At 38.9% G+C, this 17144-nt stretch overlaps 1 protein-coding gene across 1 annotated transcript in view; it reads left to right on the forward strand.

Moving 5' to 3' along the window:
* Positions 1–13718, forward strand: part of LOC134668675 (cohesin subunit SA-1) — a 38783-nt gene extending 25065 nt beyond the window's left edge. Inside the window, exons 15-22 of the mRNA XM_063526117.1 lie at positions 1123–1253; positions 1785–1955; positions 2409–2594; positions 3180–3318; positions 3722–3782; positions 9311–11368; positions 13196–13252; positions 13531–13718. Of these exons, the coding sequence (XP_063382187.1) occupies positions 1123–1253; positions 1785–1955; positions 2409–2594; positions 3180–3318; positions 3722–3782; positions 9311–11368; positions 13196–13252; positions 13531–13597 (2870 nt within the window). The 3' untranslated portion in view covers positions 13598–13718. The remainder of the gene's footprint in view (positions 1–1122; positions 1254–1784; positions 1956–2408; positions 2595–3179; positions 3319–3721; positions 3783–9310; positions 11369–13195; positions 13253–13530) is intronic.
* Positions 13719–17144: the final 3426 nt, after the last annotated feature.

Genomic DNA, 17144 nt, shown 5'->3' on the forward strand with positions numbered 1-17144 from the left:
GTCGCTTCCAGATTAGTGTCTTCGTCTCATGCAAACTTACCGCGTCGCTTGTCGAGCGAGTTGTGTGAGCTAGGTCGGTCGGTAGTCGGGCCGGGTCGGTGTCGCCGCGCAATAATGCATATTTTTGTCTCCGGAGCGGACGGTGTGGTGACATGACATTACTAAGGGAAAATTGTCGCGCCCGCTTCTCGCCCGAGCCCGCGCGCGACCGCCGTGAGCCGCATCGCGAGCGGTCTCGGAGCGTATTAACACAGTTTTGTTATTATTTGAGCATGTTTTGTGCGTGTACTCGTTTTAGTTGCGTCATTGTCATGGCTCTAGTAAGATCGAACCTTGGACATAGGTCCGGGAGTGTTACAGTCGAGCTTTTCTGAGTTTAACAAGAGGTTATTGGGGTGCGCTCGTAGGGCTCTCGGGCGGTTTCAAGTTTCTGTTTAGTACCAATAGTACTAAATTTTTAGAGCATACCCGGGTTTTATTGTGCAATACGGTCGAGTAAGCCCATTCATAATAAAAAAGAAAAAAAAAATGTTTAACAAATAATCCTATTTTGTAAAGTACGGACGGCCCGTACAATCGTCCGCGTACACAATTCCTATGCACGGGTACTCTTGCGTCTAACCGTTACTCGAGGGCTCTAGTAGGGATGCAATGCATGACTAACGTAGTACACTGAATGCGCCGAGCGACTCACTTCATTGGTGGTTTTATAGCTAGTGGATGGTTTATTTTCTCGTTTCTTTTTAACTTTTTTTTCTTTTTTCTGGGCTAGAGGTTTACACTCGCCATCCATTTACACTAAGATGCAGATTCAAAAATAACCTATTGGGAACCCAACTCACAGAAGACATTACTTATCTTTTCAGGTTCTTTGTGCTATTTTTTCTACACTTAAGGTGTACATTTCATAAAACTTGGTATTTTGTTTTGTAGACGTGTCCAAAATGACTTTATGGAAAGTGCACTTTTAAATTTTCCTTCAGTATATTCTCAAATGTACTAATTTCTTCCGACGGCCTCTAATCTGCAACTTATGGCTTTAAAAATAAGGTTGCTTTGCCCGTGTCGAGTGTAACCCTCACGATAAATTCTGCGCATATTCTAAACACGTTCGTATTGCAGATGGTCAAGACGAGAGACGAATCGAGGAGTTGCACAAGAGGCGTAACTTCCTGGCGGCGTACTGCAAGCTCATCGTGTATAACGTGACGCCGATACGGAGAGCAGCCGACGTGTTCAAGCACTACATTAAGGTATGTTTAATTATGTTGATAATCAATAATTAAATAATATGAAAAACAGATACTTGTATAAGATAGGTAAAGACGCTAGCAACTAAGTATGATCTGGCTTCATGTATAATGTGTCTCTGTGTAAATGTTATTTGAGGATGTGCAATAAAGGGCTTGTACACAAATCACGCGAGGTTCGAGAGGGGGGTGGGGGGTCACGAAAATGTAGCCGAAAACACCTCGCGTGATTTGTGCACAACCCCAAAGAGGATTTGTATTAGGCCTTCTCTTGCCGCGTCTTTCGAATGATATTAAAGATAAAGATAAGATAAAAAATTGTTTATTCAAGTAGGCATATTACAATGCGCTTATGAACGTCAAATAAACCTTTGCCGGCTCCAACCGTATACCTCTGCCCCGAGAAGATTTAAATCCCCCCACAATTGGAGGAGGGTATCCCAATATGGGACCGGCAACAAACTCGGCGGGACACATTTTTTCAAAACATTATTACATCTTAACATCTTATTCTAACGCTTGGTTCTGTTCTAGTGCTACAACGACTACGGCGACATAATCAAGGCGACGCTGTCCAAAGCGCGCGAGATCAACAAGCTGTCGTGCGCGCTCACCATGCAGCTGGCCATGCAGGCGCTCTACACCACCATGCTGCAGCGGCACGCCACGCCGCATCGGCAGCTCCCGGAGCTATTGGAGCTCAAGGTCAGCTTTAAGCCCCAAGGACCGTTAGAACAGGGCCCATATGCAACTGTGGATGTATAGTATAATCAAGGCGACGCTGTCCAAAGCGCGCGAGATCAACAAGCTGTCGTGCCCCACCAACCCTTATGGCTTATGCTCTGGTTTCCTAGGATAGCGGTGCCGTAATATAGCGGCCGTCTCCATATAAAATACTACGACATCCATATTTAGCAGTTTTATTTTTCAAAACGTCCGGGTTTGATTCCCGAGCTGCGTACATTACGTATTAGTATAGTACAGCGTATTTTCTTTTTAATATATGAATGCAGTTTTTCTTGTGGCATGGTACCTAAGAACAGTAAGAAGAGATCGTCGTATGTCTTATAGTTTCAGATTTTCTCATACTGACCGATCTAAATGGGCCATCTTGTTTAGTAATAATTAATAATGAGTTAATGACAATACTTGTTGCAGGAGTTAGCGAAGCGTTTCTCGGTGATGTTCGGTCTGGACGCCGTGAAGAACCGCGAAGCGCTGACGGCGCTGCACCGCGCCGGCGTGGCCTTCGCGGCGCTCGAGCCGCGGAACCTGCTGTTCCTGGAGCCCCTGGCCGAGCTCTCCAACAAGCTGCTACGACAGGACAAGCGGCACGTGCTTAAGGTATGATGATGATGATGTAATCCTGTTCTCCCTCATTGGGGACAGGGCTCGCAGAAGAATCCACCATTTGTCACGATCTTGAGCGACTTCTTCCAGCTCAGAGTCCAGTTGAGCCAGCCTCTTTCTCAACTGATCGCTTCCATGTAGTGCTTAAGGTATATTTTCCAAAATTTCATAATCGTTTTAGTGCCTATGAGGGGGTCTATAGATTACCAGTTCGCCGGACGATATCAGCCTGTCAGTTAATCGCGAAAGGTCACAGTTCCTAACAACTGACAGGCTGATATTGTCCGGCGAACTAGTAATCTGTGGGCCTCTTTAAAGTTTATAAGTTTTTGGTCCATTGATGTTTGTTGGTTCGGTTAACACACAGCGTTATATATACGTGATGTTGTAGCAGCCTACTACAAAGTCTAAGCAAAACTACGACACAACGAGATCCAAATTATGTTTGTTTAGCGATACTCAATGTTTGTGCTTCGATTACCGCTAGCTTCAGTTATTACAAAACCTTGTAACCTTGTAAGAATGCATGTATTTGGTTGTAAGATCGAGAATAAACGCTTTATTTTCTTGTTGGTACAGTTCCTGGACGCGAAGATCTCCGCGGGCGCGGGGTGGGGCGAGGAGTGGGCGCCGCTGCAGACGTACCGCGGCTCGCTGCTCACCGACGCGCAGGACGAGCGCCCTCCTCCGGCGAGGAGGCATTACACCAGGAAAAACAGTAAGCCCTCCAAATCTCCTGTGTCTAATGCTCAATTATATTCGTAGACCATTCCCTGACCTGACAGTGCGGAATCAGTGCAGTAAATTAGATATATTGCATCGATTCATTTGCCATATCAGGAAAAAAGGTTCACTTAGATATCTAATGTTATAATATTACGTACATACCCTAGATTATGTTGCATAAAAGTCTTCTATTTAAGCTTCCGCCGCAAAAGAGAATATTGCATAGAAAACATAAATGGCGAAAGAATTTATTAATAAACGACCATGATGTTGTTGTTACTACAACCGTCTCGTTTGAATGTCTAGATTATCCTGAACAATTTTAGCTTTTTAACATCAATAATAATTCAAAACAATTCTATAAATATATCCTAATCCTGTGTTATACTCCTCAGGAGGACAAGACGCGGAAGAAGAGGGCGAGGAGAACAACGACTCTGACGGCGAGCAGGCCGGGTGAGCGCCAGCGCCAATACTATTGTAGCTAACCATCGAGCCCCACATCAAACACCGACATACTATATTAATTACCATATATTTAAGTATTATAGTGGCGATATATGCTGCAGAAAATGCCTCCTAAGTTCTAGCGTAACAATCAAGTGCTTTTCCGTCGGCGACGCAAATGCGAAATGTTTTTTTTTCGGTTTGAAGGAATCTTGACTTGACCCTTTTACCGTTATATCCATAGTTGTTAAATATGGTGTCCATATCTTTCGTGTTTTTAACTGTATAAAATTACAATTAAAATATGTAAGTAACAAAATAATAAGAAAGGAATAGGAAAGCAACTGGACCTTGTTCTCGCCTTGCCGATGGAAAAACACCTTTACTAATGGTTTCTTATTAAAAAGTACAAAAATACGCTGGGACTTAAGATGATACACTGATATCAATCATATTATAACGTTTATCTACATATAACATGTGAAATATACTATGTATGTAATAATGTAAAATTTATACATGTTTTTAAACTACACTGACATTTGCCAAAATGTATACATTTGTAAATATAACATATTTATTCTGACTATGTATTAAAAGGGGCCTTATTAAACTAAACACAGTCATGGGGGTTTCGATGAAGTAATTTGTTAGTTAGTTTAGTTAGTGTAGAATAGAGTAGTTAGCCGTACAGTATCCTGTTCAGAGGCGGATGTCGTGCGACTTCAGAAGAGTGTAGACAGCTGACAGATTCAACAGGGATGAAGAACAAAATAGATCTATTTACACAGCGAACACGAGAGCATGTTGAAATGCTTTGGATTACTTTGTTCGGTAAGATATAGTTCAAGAAGGAAGTGTTTTTTAAATTGAGTCGTCTCTAGCTATACTCTGTATCATTAGTTACTTAACCCTTTATAAGGCCCGTTGACAGGGACGTGCTATCGCAGAATTTGTTGCAGCTATCAGAAGCCTACATTTCAAAAATCTATTTTAAAAGCAAGTTGAATATTCAATTAATGCAAACGATTTTGAGCCCTATTATTAAAACAGTATGGTTGAATTTCTGATTGAGCGTATGTGGTCGATATATCGCCTCTGCCTTATAAAGGGTTAAATAAACGTAAAAAAAAAACTTTTTCGGGTAGTTATATCATTTATTGATTAACCAAATACAAAACCACCTGGATCTGTCACTGAACGACCTGATTTTAACCTACCTACATTATTTCATCATGTAATGTTTGTATCTACTATTTTGTTTACTCTTTTTAGGGTTCCGTACCCAAGGGTAAAACGGGACCCTATTACTAAGACTTCGCTGTCCGTCCGTCCGTCCGTCCGTCTGTCACCAGGCTGTATCTCACGAACCGTGATAGCTAGACAGTTGAAATTTTCACAGATGATGTATTTCTGTTGCAGCTATAACAACAAATACTAAAAACAAAATAAAATAAAGATTTAAATGGGGCTCCCATACAACAAACATGATTTTTGACCAAAGTTAAGCAACGTCGGGAGTGGTCAGTACTTGGATGGGTGACCGTATTTTTTTTCCTTTTTTTTGTTTTTTTTTGCATTATGGTACGAAACCCTTCGTGCGCGAGTCCGACTCGCACTTGCCCGGTTTTTTAAATACCTAAAGATACAGAGTATAGTGTTGTCTAGGTACCTCTAATTCAGTTTGTCCAAATATGAAGTCTGGCCAGGATTTGTGCCATCAATCAAACCGAAATATTAGCTTCACTAGATGTCACTGACACGGCATCATAATATATTTTTACGTTCTAAGTATTTGGTCAGTAGCTGCATGTCGTTCCACTGTGACAAACGAATAATTTGCTCGTGTTTTCTTTCGACCTTGAAATTGTAAAGAAATGTTAGCACTGAACTCACAGTATAGTTTAAATCACTATTGAGCGCTAGTGCTGACGTGGTATTGCACCTGTCCAATTTCTTTGTCCGATGTGTCTCGCGTCTCACATTTTGCTTAGTGAGAGAGTGTGTTGAACAGATATTGGACAGCTGGCGGCCTAGCACGGTCGCGTTTTTATCCCTTGTCACCATGCCTGTCACGTTCTAACAAGTATGTAAGTGCGAAAGGGACGCGCATAGTGATAGTCGATAAAAATGGAACCGTGCTGCGCCCCCTGGAATACCATCTTAACTGACTAAATGTAAATTCGAAAGGCGGCCCAAATTGCTCTGGGAATTCACAATGACATCGTTCATTATCGTCCAACGACTTAAACCATATCGCAAACATAAGGCCTCTGAGCGGGCCCACTGCGGGATCCGTTGACTGTTTTTATTAAAATATAATGTTAGCGTAATTAATATATTTTTATAATAAACGAGTTTTGATATACTTTGTGTGTTTTTTGCCCTACCAACACTGGTGAGAACCCTTATCAGATGATAAATTTGCTTGGCAAGGTAAGAATTTTTAATTTAGATTTTATCGATAGAAAAAGTTCGTGGAAAATAGTTGCGTAAGTTACTACATATTATATTTAAGTTTTTTTTTACCGTATTTCCAATCAAAGGAGTCTGTTGCCCGAGTAGGTAGTACGTTGACTTGTAATTAGACCCCATTGTAATATACAATAAGCAGGCTTTCTTCCATTACAAGTTAAAAACTTCCATGCAAAAGGCTTCTGATCAGAACATTTAAGATACCTATTATAAAACTCCAGGGTAATTAATTAATTTATTGAGCCTCTGATATGTTCTATGTAATAATAAGAAAAACGAACTTACAGATCTATGCTTGGGAAACTGATAAAACGTTTCCAACGTTTTTTTAGAGTGGGTATTTAGGAAACGAATGTATTTGGTTTTATAGATTAGAATGTGACAAATTGTGATGATTAGATTAGATTATTTATTTCATGAAATAAATTACTTACAGCACAACTCTGCCTAAGTCGAAATTATAAAAAATTACATCACAATCGTCAAAAACTAAAAACTAACATGCAAGAATTCCATAAACCATTATATAATTTAATATTTTATCTCCCGAAAAGGATCGTCGGGGTAGAATCCACAAGAAATATAAATATAAAATATATGTCAATTTATGCATAAAGGTCTTCGTTTTAAAACCTTTGTGACGTGAACATAAAGGCGAGAACTAATAAACATTAGTTATAGACCGACAAAACATTTTGGAAATTAAAAAGTGGCAACATCGTAGTGTCGTCCCGTTTTCTTAGATTGATCTGAAACGGACGACACTATGGTGTTTTTCTTGTCGGTCTATAGGTACTCTGCAGCACACTGAGTCAAACTGCCAAACACCCGGCCCACGAGAACGGGCTACCCCGCTGCTCATATCTACAACAGAAACCTTAATGTACACCTTAAATCGACCACATAAGGTTCTCATTGTTAGGTACTTCAGCATTTTCACACAGTTACACAAGGAAAAGTCAACAGCCGCTTATGGACGATGACCAATCGTAGTGACTTTACTTTTTTGACGGGTTTCCCTTCCTAGATTAGGTAACTGGCAAATTACCAAACGCGATGTCAGCTGAAAAAAAAAATACCGCGCCTTAGGATAGTATTCCACCTTTCCAATTTTTTTGTCCAATGTGTATTTGGCACACATTTTGCTTAATAAGAGAGAACGGAGACATTGGACAAAGAAAAATGGACAGGTAGAATACCAAACGCCCCGCCAGGCCAATTTATCTGAAACGTATAAAAATATTTTTTTAATACAGTTGCTCAAAAAGTGCTACTTTACGTAGCTGTTTAGCGTGCGGAAAGTTGGTTATCTCGAACTAGTGCTTTTTACTTTTCCAATTTTTTTAAATTTATACTTGTTCCAATTCACGACTACTTATTGATGAGTGTTAATATTAGTTTCCTTTAAACGTCGTAATCAGCATAAAAACCTACCGTTAATGTAAGAATACGAAAAATATTACATATTTCATATTTAATTACTTACCTCTTCATCATTATAACACGTTTAATTTTTAATATTCAAATTGAATAAATTCAAATAGAACGGAATTTTCAATATTGAATAATTCAATATTGAAAATTCCGTTCTTAATAAGTTGACTGAATGGAACGGAATAGCTGTCAAACGCCCATAGATATAATATACTTAAAGACGACGTCTAACCGAGCTGTCACTGTTACCACTTTTGTTTAGTGTACGATTAACAATTTTTTTTATTTTTTCTTATTTTTTCGCAACTGTATTAAAAAACGTCGTTCGATACACGTGCGGAAATGTCATTCTTCACTCGTCCCGAGTCTTGCCACTCGCCTGCGGCTCGTGGCAAGATAGGTACTCGTGAAGTAATGACATACCTTCCGCACTAGCATCGAAATGTACTATTTTGGAATCACGCTAAAGAACGACGAGTGGGAAGCCTTAAAAAAAAAAACAAGAATAATCGACAGGTGAGCCTCGTAAGTACAGTAGAATAGTAGTTATAGCGTTTAAATAGTACATAGTCTGGCTTTGTAGATTTTATTTTTGTAGTTAGATGCAAGGGGCTATTCATAAATTACGTCATTTCAATTTGGGGGGGGGGGGGAGTCTGGGCATCGGATGACGGTAGCATGAAGTAGGAGGAAATAGGGTCATTTGAAGCATGATTTTTGGATGATTATAGGGGGGGGGGGGGTCAAAAATCGATGACGTAATTTATGGACAGCCCCCAAGCTAATTCATTGACAATAAAAATAGATCGAGTTGTGTAGTACTTTATTTCTATTTTAGTGGAAGATGTAATGGCCTTTACTTTATAAATTTGTTTTAGGCGATATCGCTTGACACAATGGCCTTTACTTTATAAATTTGTTTTAGGCGATATCGCTTGACACAATCGTTATAATTAATCGGAAAGTGCATACAGATTTTTTAATGCTATATCATATTATTACTATTAGCTTCGACTGATTAAAGCACTGAGACACCGCTGCTAAGTCACTGTTAATTTTGATTGTTTTGATATATTTTTTGTAAGTAATACCTATTTACACGATTTCATGTTTACATATTGTATAACAACTTTACATATTTTTTCTATTGCAATATTTTTTTGTGATGTAATTTATTTAAAGGTTTTTCGTTTTCTAATAATTATTTGAGTGCACACAGGAGAAAACAATCGGTTCATGGGTATCTAAAGAAAGGCAATAATTACAAAGACACTGCATACATATTATTATTATTACCTACTGTCGCAAATTGAGTTTATTATACCTAAACTATAGGTACCTTATAATAATATTACCTATGCCTAACCTAATTTACGATGCCGATGAATATATTGTTCACCTTAATATGCTTAAGGTCTAACCCCTTTTGAAATACCCTGACCTTGGGGTGTCTAATTAATGTTAACCTCAAAAAAAATCCAAGAAGGACATAAAGATTTTCATAGAATATTCAGTTGTCATGATAATTTACTCTGAATACCTTTATAAACGTATGGTTAAATTTAACGACACCTCAGGCCCACGGGTTTTAGTCCCAGACCAAATTGTAATAACCTCTTATGTATCAGTCGCAAACGGCGCCGCCTGCGCCTGCCCGTCTCCCACCGGCGCACGAGCCTGCCGCGCATCCGCCGCGCCTCGCGCACCCCCACCCCTACGACCACGCCCTCGCTCTCCATCGACGAGGGCACGCCCCGCCTCACGCCCACTCCCGTGCGTCGCAGCCGCCGACTGCTCGGAACCTCCGAGTTCCAGCAAGATAATAGCGATACTTCTGTTATTGAGAATCCTTCCCCGACCAAGAGTGACACTTCTCGCAAGGATTCTAATTTCGAATTAGGCGGCGCAAAAGTATCCAAACCGGTAGACCAGGGAACTTCTCCGTCTAAAGAAAGCGACACGTCTCGTAAGGATTCGTCAGACGGTCCCATAAGGGGCGTAAATGTTACGAAGAGAACCATCACACGACATGAAAGTGACACTTCCGAAGTTGACAAACGAACTTCACCCTCTAAAGGAGAGAGTGATACATCTCGTAAGGATTCAACTTCGGATACCAGAGATGAGAATATTACAAAACAGTCTGTCCAGAGACAAAACATTGCGACTACTACTACTACTAAGACACGAACTAAGACTACTTCCGACACTAAAGATGCTAATGTTTCTAAAGCCGACAGGCAAGAAAGTGATTCCTCCGAAGTAGTAGAGAAAGTTATATCTTATTCAAATTACGAAAGCGATGCGTCCCACAATTCCAGTAGAACCATTGAAAACATAAACGTCACAAGACGCGGTCAAAACAAATACGCCGATGCTTCTAAATTCAATAAAAACCTCAATCCTACTTTGAATGAAGACAGTGAAGAATCACGAAGTGATTCTGTTACGGATGCGACCTTTAAAAACTCTGGTAGTGTTACAATTCGCGGTCAGAAGATAAAACCCGTAAACGATGTAGCACAATTAAAAAAACGGAGCTATACCAGCGACGATTCACAAAACAATTCTCTTTCGGACACGAGCGTCAAACATGGGAATGTTACGATTCGCGGACAGAAGTACGGCGAGAGAGCAGATGCGGGTGAACTTACGAAACTAAGTTCTATACCCAGCGAGGATTCACCAAACGGATCCGTCTCTGAAGAGGCCGTCGGAACTACGAATGTCACGATTCGCGGCCAAGAAAGGGAAGAGAGACAAGAAGATGACGAGCTCGTTAAAAAACTCAGTTCTTTGTTCAATGAGAGAAGTGATGCCTCGGATACAATCGCTAGAAGTCTGAATGTCACCACTCGCGCTCGAAAGGCCATTGTGAACAAGAATTCGACAGCAGAAGACTCTAATATTGAGAAAAGTTTATTAGTTGATAAAGACATAAACGCCACAATTTGTGCTCCTAATAAGCGCGCTGCTGACAAAGAAAACACTTCCGCAAACACGTCTACATCTGACGATGACAATACACCAACTTCTCCAGAACATAGCTCCAATAAATTAGATAAAAACTTGGGGTCGTTAGCACTAAGAAGGCGACGTATGCAGGCGGGGGTAGCCGAATATAGACAGAACGCGAACACAGCGAATAATACCAGAACTGACGACTCATTCACCTCTCCAGACCAGAGCGTACGCATATCCGAAAAAAGTTTGGGATCTTTGGCTCCAAGGCGGCATAGAGGCGTGGTCGAATACAGAAGAAACATAATGAGTTCTTCCGTGAATACTACCAGACTTGACCACTCACTAGAGTCTTCCAAAGAAAGCGATGATAATGAACAAGATATAGGAATTAGAGCACCTTTGACGCTTCGATCTTTGAGGAATCGTCGAGGCGTGATCGAATACAAACGAAATGCAAACGCAACGACAATGAACAATTCACTAATGTCTGAAATTGAAGTTCAAAGCTCAGAACAAACCGTAGTGGGAGAGGTGTCACGTCGGGCTGCCGTAGTCGTCAGAGCAAATGTCGATCGGGAGTTACTTGAGTATGAACAAGCATTAAGGCCGCGGCGGGCTGGGGTGCAATACAAGCGTGGTGGCAGTACTCCGGGCGTGGCTGTGGTACCCAAACCCAAGCGTATGCGTATGGACAGCGACACGGACTCGCAGGACGAGAACGGGTAACTATTATTGAAATTTATCTATATCCAATTATGTGTATAAATACTGTAAAACTTTCGGGCGCCATTGTATTTCGCTACAAGGCGCCATGAAAGTCAATACACAAGTATGCAAGTGATCACTAAATTTTAACAAGTTTTCAATTGATAACTCACATCATATTAATTAGTAAGTAATGGGCATGTCCCCATAGCAACTAAGATTCTAAGAATTCTTCCGAAAAGGCTAAGCACTGGTTGATTAATACGGATTTTCTAATGCATCAGATATTTCAAAACTCTTTCCTGGAACTAAATATTTGCATAGGAATTTTTTGTTCGTAACAGATTACAGAATTCACATGTGTGGGTCGAAAGAATTGAGATTAATAAAAATATTCCTATTGTTCACAAGTAAAATATTTAAGCAGTAAAATTATGTTGTGTTGCAATAAAATTGACGAATTATTCATTTCAATTTTAATTAATGCATTTGCTGACGGGGTTTATTGGCATCTCAAATGAGGGGTCATCCATTAATTACGTCACACGAATTTCTAGGTTTTTTTACCCCTCCCCCCCTCCTTGTCACACTTGGTCACATTTGGCAAACCCCTCCCCCCTAGTGTGACGTCACATTTTTTCTACGAAATCGCCAAATCGAATTAAGTAGGTACCTAAGTATTATTAATATTTTATCAAAATATTTTTGACGATATAAATATTAGTAATTTTATAACCCAAAACTGCTTAGGAAAGAAAATTAAACGAATAAAAACGATTATCGTTTTAAAAACTTGTTATTTAAATGTATAGCGAATAAAATAATTTAAATAAATTTTCGGTTACTGATGAAGTTAAAGTGACGTCACAAAGTTTGTGTCTCCCCCCTCCCCCATGTCACAATATGTCACATTTTTTTGACCCCCTCCCTCCCCCTAAACGTGTGATGTAATTAATGGATGACCCCTGATGATCTTGTATGTAATGTAAGTACGTAATTAGGCTTCAAAATCCGAGTCGAAACGCCTGGAAAAATATCTATTAATAGTCAAATTTTAATGTATGACTTGATAAATTAATTGGTACGGGGTAGCGTGTGAAACAGGTTAATACCTGTTCATCAGTTCGTTTACAGCTACAGAGGGGCTACCGCCAAAACCGAAATTCGCAAATTGTGAGGATCTTTCTCTTTTACTCCAATGAAGGCGTAATTAGAGTGACAGAGAAAAATGCCAGCAATTTGCGAACTTCGACTTTCGCGGTTATAGCCCAGCTCGCGAAGTGCCCGGTTTAGTCATATCCTGATTGTAGTATTCTATTTGTATCGGTTCGAATTCAATGTCCTGAGTGTCATGCATAACGGTCTCGTGGTAAAAAGGTCGCACTCAAGGCCGCCTGGTATTAGCAGCACCAAAATGAATCATCTAAACATTTCGCACGTATCGTAACAAGTATGGTATTTAGCTTATCAAAACAAAACAAGTATGTGTCATTTTTAAGAAAATTTAATTTTTCCGTTTTGCCTAAATTTTACAACCTTTTGCCTAATAACGTCACGTTACAAGTGAACTTTTATAAGTTTGCAACATTTAAAAGAAGAAACTCAAAAAATGTGTTTTAGGTATTTTTATCATAAACTACCAAAACAACTAGCTTCGTACTCGTACGATGATCAGCAGCAGAAGTAGATGGGCAGGCGAGGTGTTAAAAAGACTAACAAAACTTTGCTTTATTGTTAGAGAATACTTACCTACATCCGGCAGGTGTGGTTTGAACACCTCGCCAGCTTAGCCACCTCCGCTGCTGACTTCCTACGATAAAGTGCGTGCTACGTGTTCCCCACAGAGACGGCGGCACGATTTGCGTACGCGCCGACGTGCATCGTCCATCAAGTCCGCAACGGTAAGATAACTAGATCTTTTTAATATAGGTACTTGAATTTATAAGTAATCGAACAATCTAGCAAAATATACTTAAGAATCTCTAAATACACTTATTGTTCAGATATCTATTAAATACTATCTTCTCTGTGCGAATACATGTTACTGTAGCTTCATATCGTACCTACTGAGTTATGTAACAAGGAAATTTGGAATCTAAAAGAAAACTTGCTTAATTGCATTTAATATTTTATGTCTCTGAACCGATAAATAAAAAGGCTTTTTGATTTAATTGTATAGGAGCGGTGGTAGCCTGCCCATGTCACTGACGCCGCCAGCTTCGGACCCCAACCAGCCACTAGAATAACTCCTATGATTGCTCAATTTGGCATATAGCTTAAATTAGCTATACGAAACTATCCACAATATAAGTGTGGACAAATATCAAATGTAACAAAATTTAAGACTACTTATATTTTGTCTTATGACTTGCTAAGAACTAGTCTTTTACTTAGAAGTTCTCATTTCGAGTTTTTGTTTTATAATGTTGTATGTTAAAAGAACGCAAGTCCTGTTAGTAATTAAAGTAAACACTCCATCATCAATTGAAAACTCTATTTTGATAAAATATAACGAGACATGTGTCGGTAATAGCTGCTCACTGAGATCAATATCAGAGAACTGACTTAATATTAAACTTAATATGTAAAAGCGGCCCGCCCCGCTCACGCGCCGCCCATAAAACGCGCCTGTGTGACGAAGCCTTAGTTTTAAAGATTTTCTATTACATACCTGACATAATAAGCGTTAAATAAATAATGCGCGATAAGTATCATTCATATCTGATCTACCTGTTAGTCAGTGTGTTTATCATTTAACTTGCAATGTCTGTTAGTTTCTGATAGTTCTGATAATGAAACTGAAATGTAGCAATGAAACCTGTAGGTTATTAATTAACTTATTAGGTAATACCAAATTTATTCATTGTATAAGATTGCGCAACAACAATCTTGCATCCGAGTTTGACATCGGAAAAAAAGATGTATGACGCCATATATTTTGTGGTAACTAAATTGTCAAACGTCAACTTTTGATAGTTTAGACTTACGTACGGTGGTGTAACAGAGCCGTACAGTGCCATCTACACTAGCTAATGACCCTTGCACACAATGGGCACGAAAGCAGAACATTACTGTAATGATGTTTAAAAGCCGCTGTTGGGTAGGCATTCAGCTCATCCCGTCTGATAAGTAGTTCCTTAAGCCGACGGCATTTGTAAGTCTGAACTACGAAAGTTCTCCTCACCTCAACGCTCTCCAAGTGGCGCTTCGCGAACACTTGGCCCTCCTCCAGAAGATAGCGCTTAGCTATCCGATCCTCTGCCATCCTTGACTGAATCAAGGATGTGATGTGAGTCGTGGCCGCATCAATTAATTGTCGCAAAATAATTGTCGTCGCATTTTAAATATAAACACCGATCCTACCCACTTTAATTATTTGCAAAACTTCAGTGTTCCGTACGCGATCGGACCAGCTGATCTTTATGATTTTTTCATGCATGCATTTAAATATCTTTAAGGCATTCACCACCACCTGGAAATATAGATCTACGATAGACCGATAGTACAATCAATGAATCCTTGGTAATGTAATGAATACGTTTTGTCACTACTTGAAATACTTTGATTTACGGTGCCTTACTTGAATACTATTAGGATGAGAATATTTAAATTAATACAGTTGTATTTTGCATGAGTGTACATTTTTGATGCGATTTTAAAATGATTGTTATATTACAAGCTGTAAAAGAAAGTTTATAATAAATAATTGCAAAACTAGACGTTTGGTTATTACACCACGCCAGCGTAACAGCGTCACTCCTATCGCGGCAGGAAAATGGCGGGCGATTATTGTGGGAAATACCGTGATGCCATATGCAGGCTTTACGCCTGTGGAAACTGATGAGACATCTAGACCAGCGTGCTCGGTACTGAATCGATTTTGTGTGTTCTTCCAGGGGGGCGATTTTTGAATTTGGATCGCTCGATTTCGTCACTCGAAAATCGGTGGAAAACGGCTAAAAGCTAATTTTTGAAATATTATAAATGGCATTGACCACTCGTTTTCAATTCTATCAGTATAATTTAAATGCCTATTAGAGCAGATATTATTGAACGAAATACACAAAATCCAGTGGTCCAAATTCAAAAATCGGCCCCCTGAACCATGTTACCTTTTGTAACTTGATAATTTAAAAATAATTAGGCAAGCCGCTTTTATATTACAAAATAACGGTATGAATGGTCTTCAGTAGGTACATCAGAGCAAATGTTGGTAGGTACATCTACTAATGTTTTGATGGAATTTCGATGATTTATCCGAAATTATTAATTTTCGCTGAACATACATAAGGGTCAAATCGGTAGGTCTTTCAATGTTTTCCTTTGAATGGTACTGAATGCGACACTATATATGTTCTATAGTCTACCGACGAAACATTATAATTTATGAAACATCATATTATTTTGATAGCTGAAGAAATTTTACAGTAAAATTTTATAGTAATATAATTTTAAATGCAAATGTCTGGAAGGTTTGCATTTAACTAAAATATTGTTAGTGGAAAAATGGGGTACCTTTTATAGTTTTAAAACGGTCCAACAATTGGTATTAAGTATTCTTCATTTACTCGAATTGTTTGGGTCACTAGTTAATATCTACTACCAAAAATCCTGCGTAAAAAACGATAAGTAGGAATGGCTTAAAAAAATTCAACCTCTACATTTCAAAGCAGTATGTAATTTAAAAAAATGACAGTTATAGGAAGAAATCGCCCTTTTAGTCCAAATCATACGTAATTTTTGAGCACGAAAAAATCATCGAGTCGAGGAAAATTGGCAAAATTTTCAAATAAATATTTCCGAACCTACCAAAAAGTCCAATACTTATGTTGGATATACATACCTAATCAAAAAAAATGTACCTTGCTATTTGATTGGCAAAACTAATCTACCTAAGGTTAAGAAAACTATAATAACCTACCTATCTGAACAACACTTAGCTTTATTACGACCATTATTCTAGTGTACAGTCACCTGCAATAATATGTTCCACAACGAAGGCCGCAAAAGTATCTGACACGATCTTATTTGTACCACTATAAGATCGTGTCACATAATTTTGCGGCCTTCGAAGACACGATGTAACATAAGGAAACCGAATAATTTTAACCACGCATTTCTGGTCAAAAGAAGGTAAAATGTAATATAAGGTCAATTTCGCCAAAAAAATATTTTTTTAGTTTTGTTTTTTCAATTTTTTGAATGTATTTGTACATAAAAAATAAATGTTATTGGTAAACTGGTCACTTAAAATTGATTTTTACATTTTTTTTCGTAAAACCTACTTTTTGCAAAGTGTTACTTGTCACTTTTTGACATCTATCAATAAGGATATTTAGACTATAGCCGCACCAAAAAAAGTCTGCAGTGGATTTGATAGCCCACGCAGTGTAAGTGTTATGTATACGTCATAATTTCATAGAAGTTTGACGTTTAAAATGACGCACTGCGTGGGCTATCAAAATCGCTGCAGACTTTTTGCGGTCTGACTATACGTATAGTCCTATAGCAGCAACATTACCATCGAAAAGGCCTTTTACACTTTGTAACAATAAAAACTTGTTTTTTTTAAAATTAATATTATCTCTGAAACTAGGCGAATTTCAAAAAAGTTTATAGGACATTTTTGTCTCTAAATAGGAGTACGCTGTTAAAATTATTCGGTTTCCTCATGTTACACCGTGTATTATTGCAGGTGACTGTACCTAATTGGCTTTAGACAAAGGGTTCTGATTGTTGATGAGATGATTCGGGGATGTTGTCGTGATCCTGGAAGGGGGATGTAGGGCATTG

This window comes from Cydia fagiglandana, chromosome 11 (assembly GCF_963556715.1).
Source record: "Cydia fagiglandana chromosome 11, ilCydFagi1.1, whole genome shotgun sequence".
Lineage (NCBI taxonomy): Eukaryota > Metazoa > Arthropoda > Insecta > Lepidoptera > Tortricidae > Cydia > Cydia fagiglandana.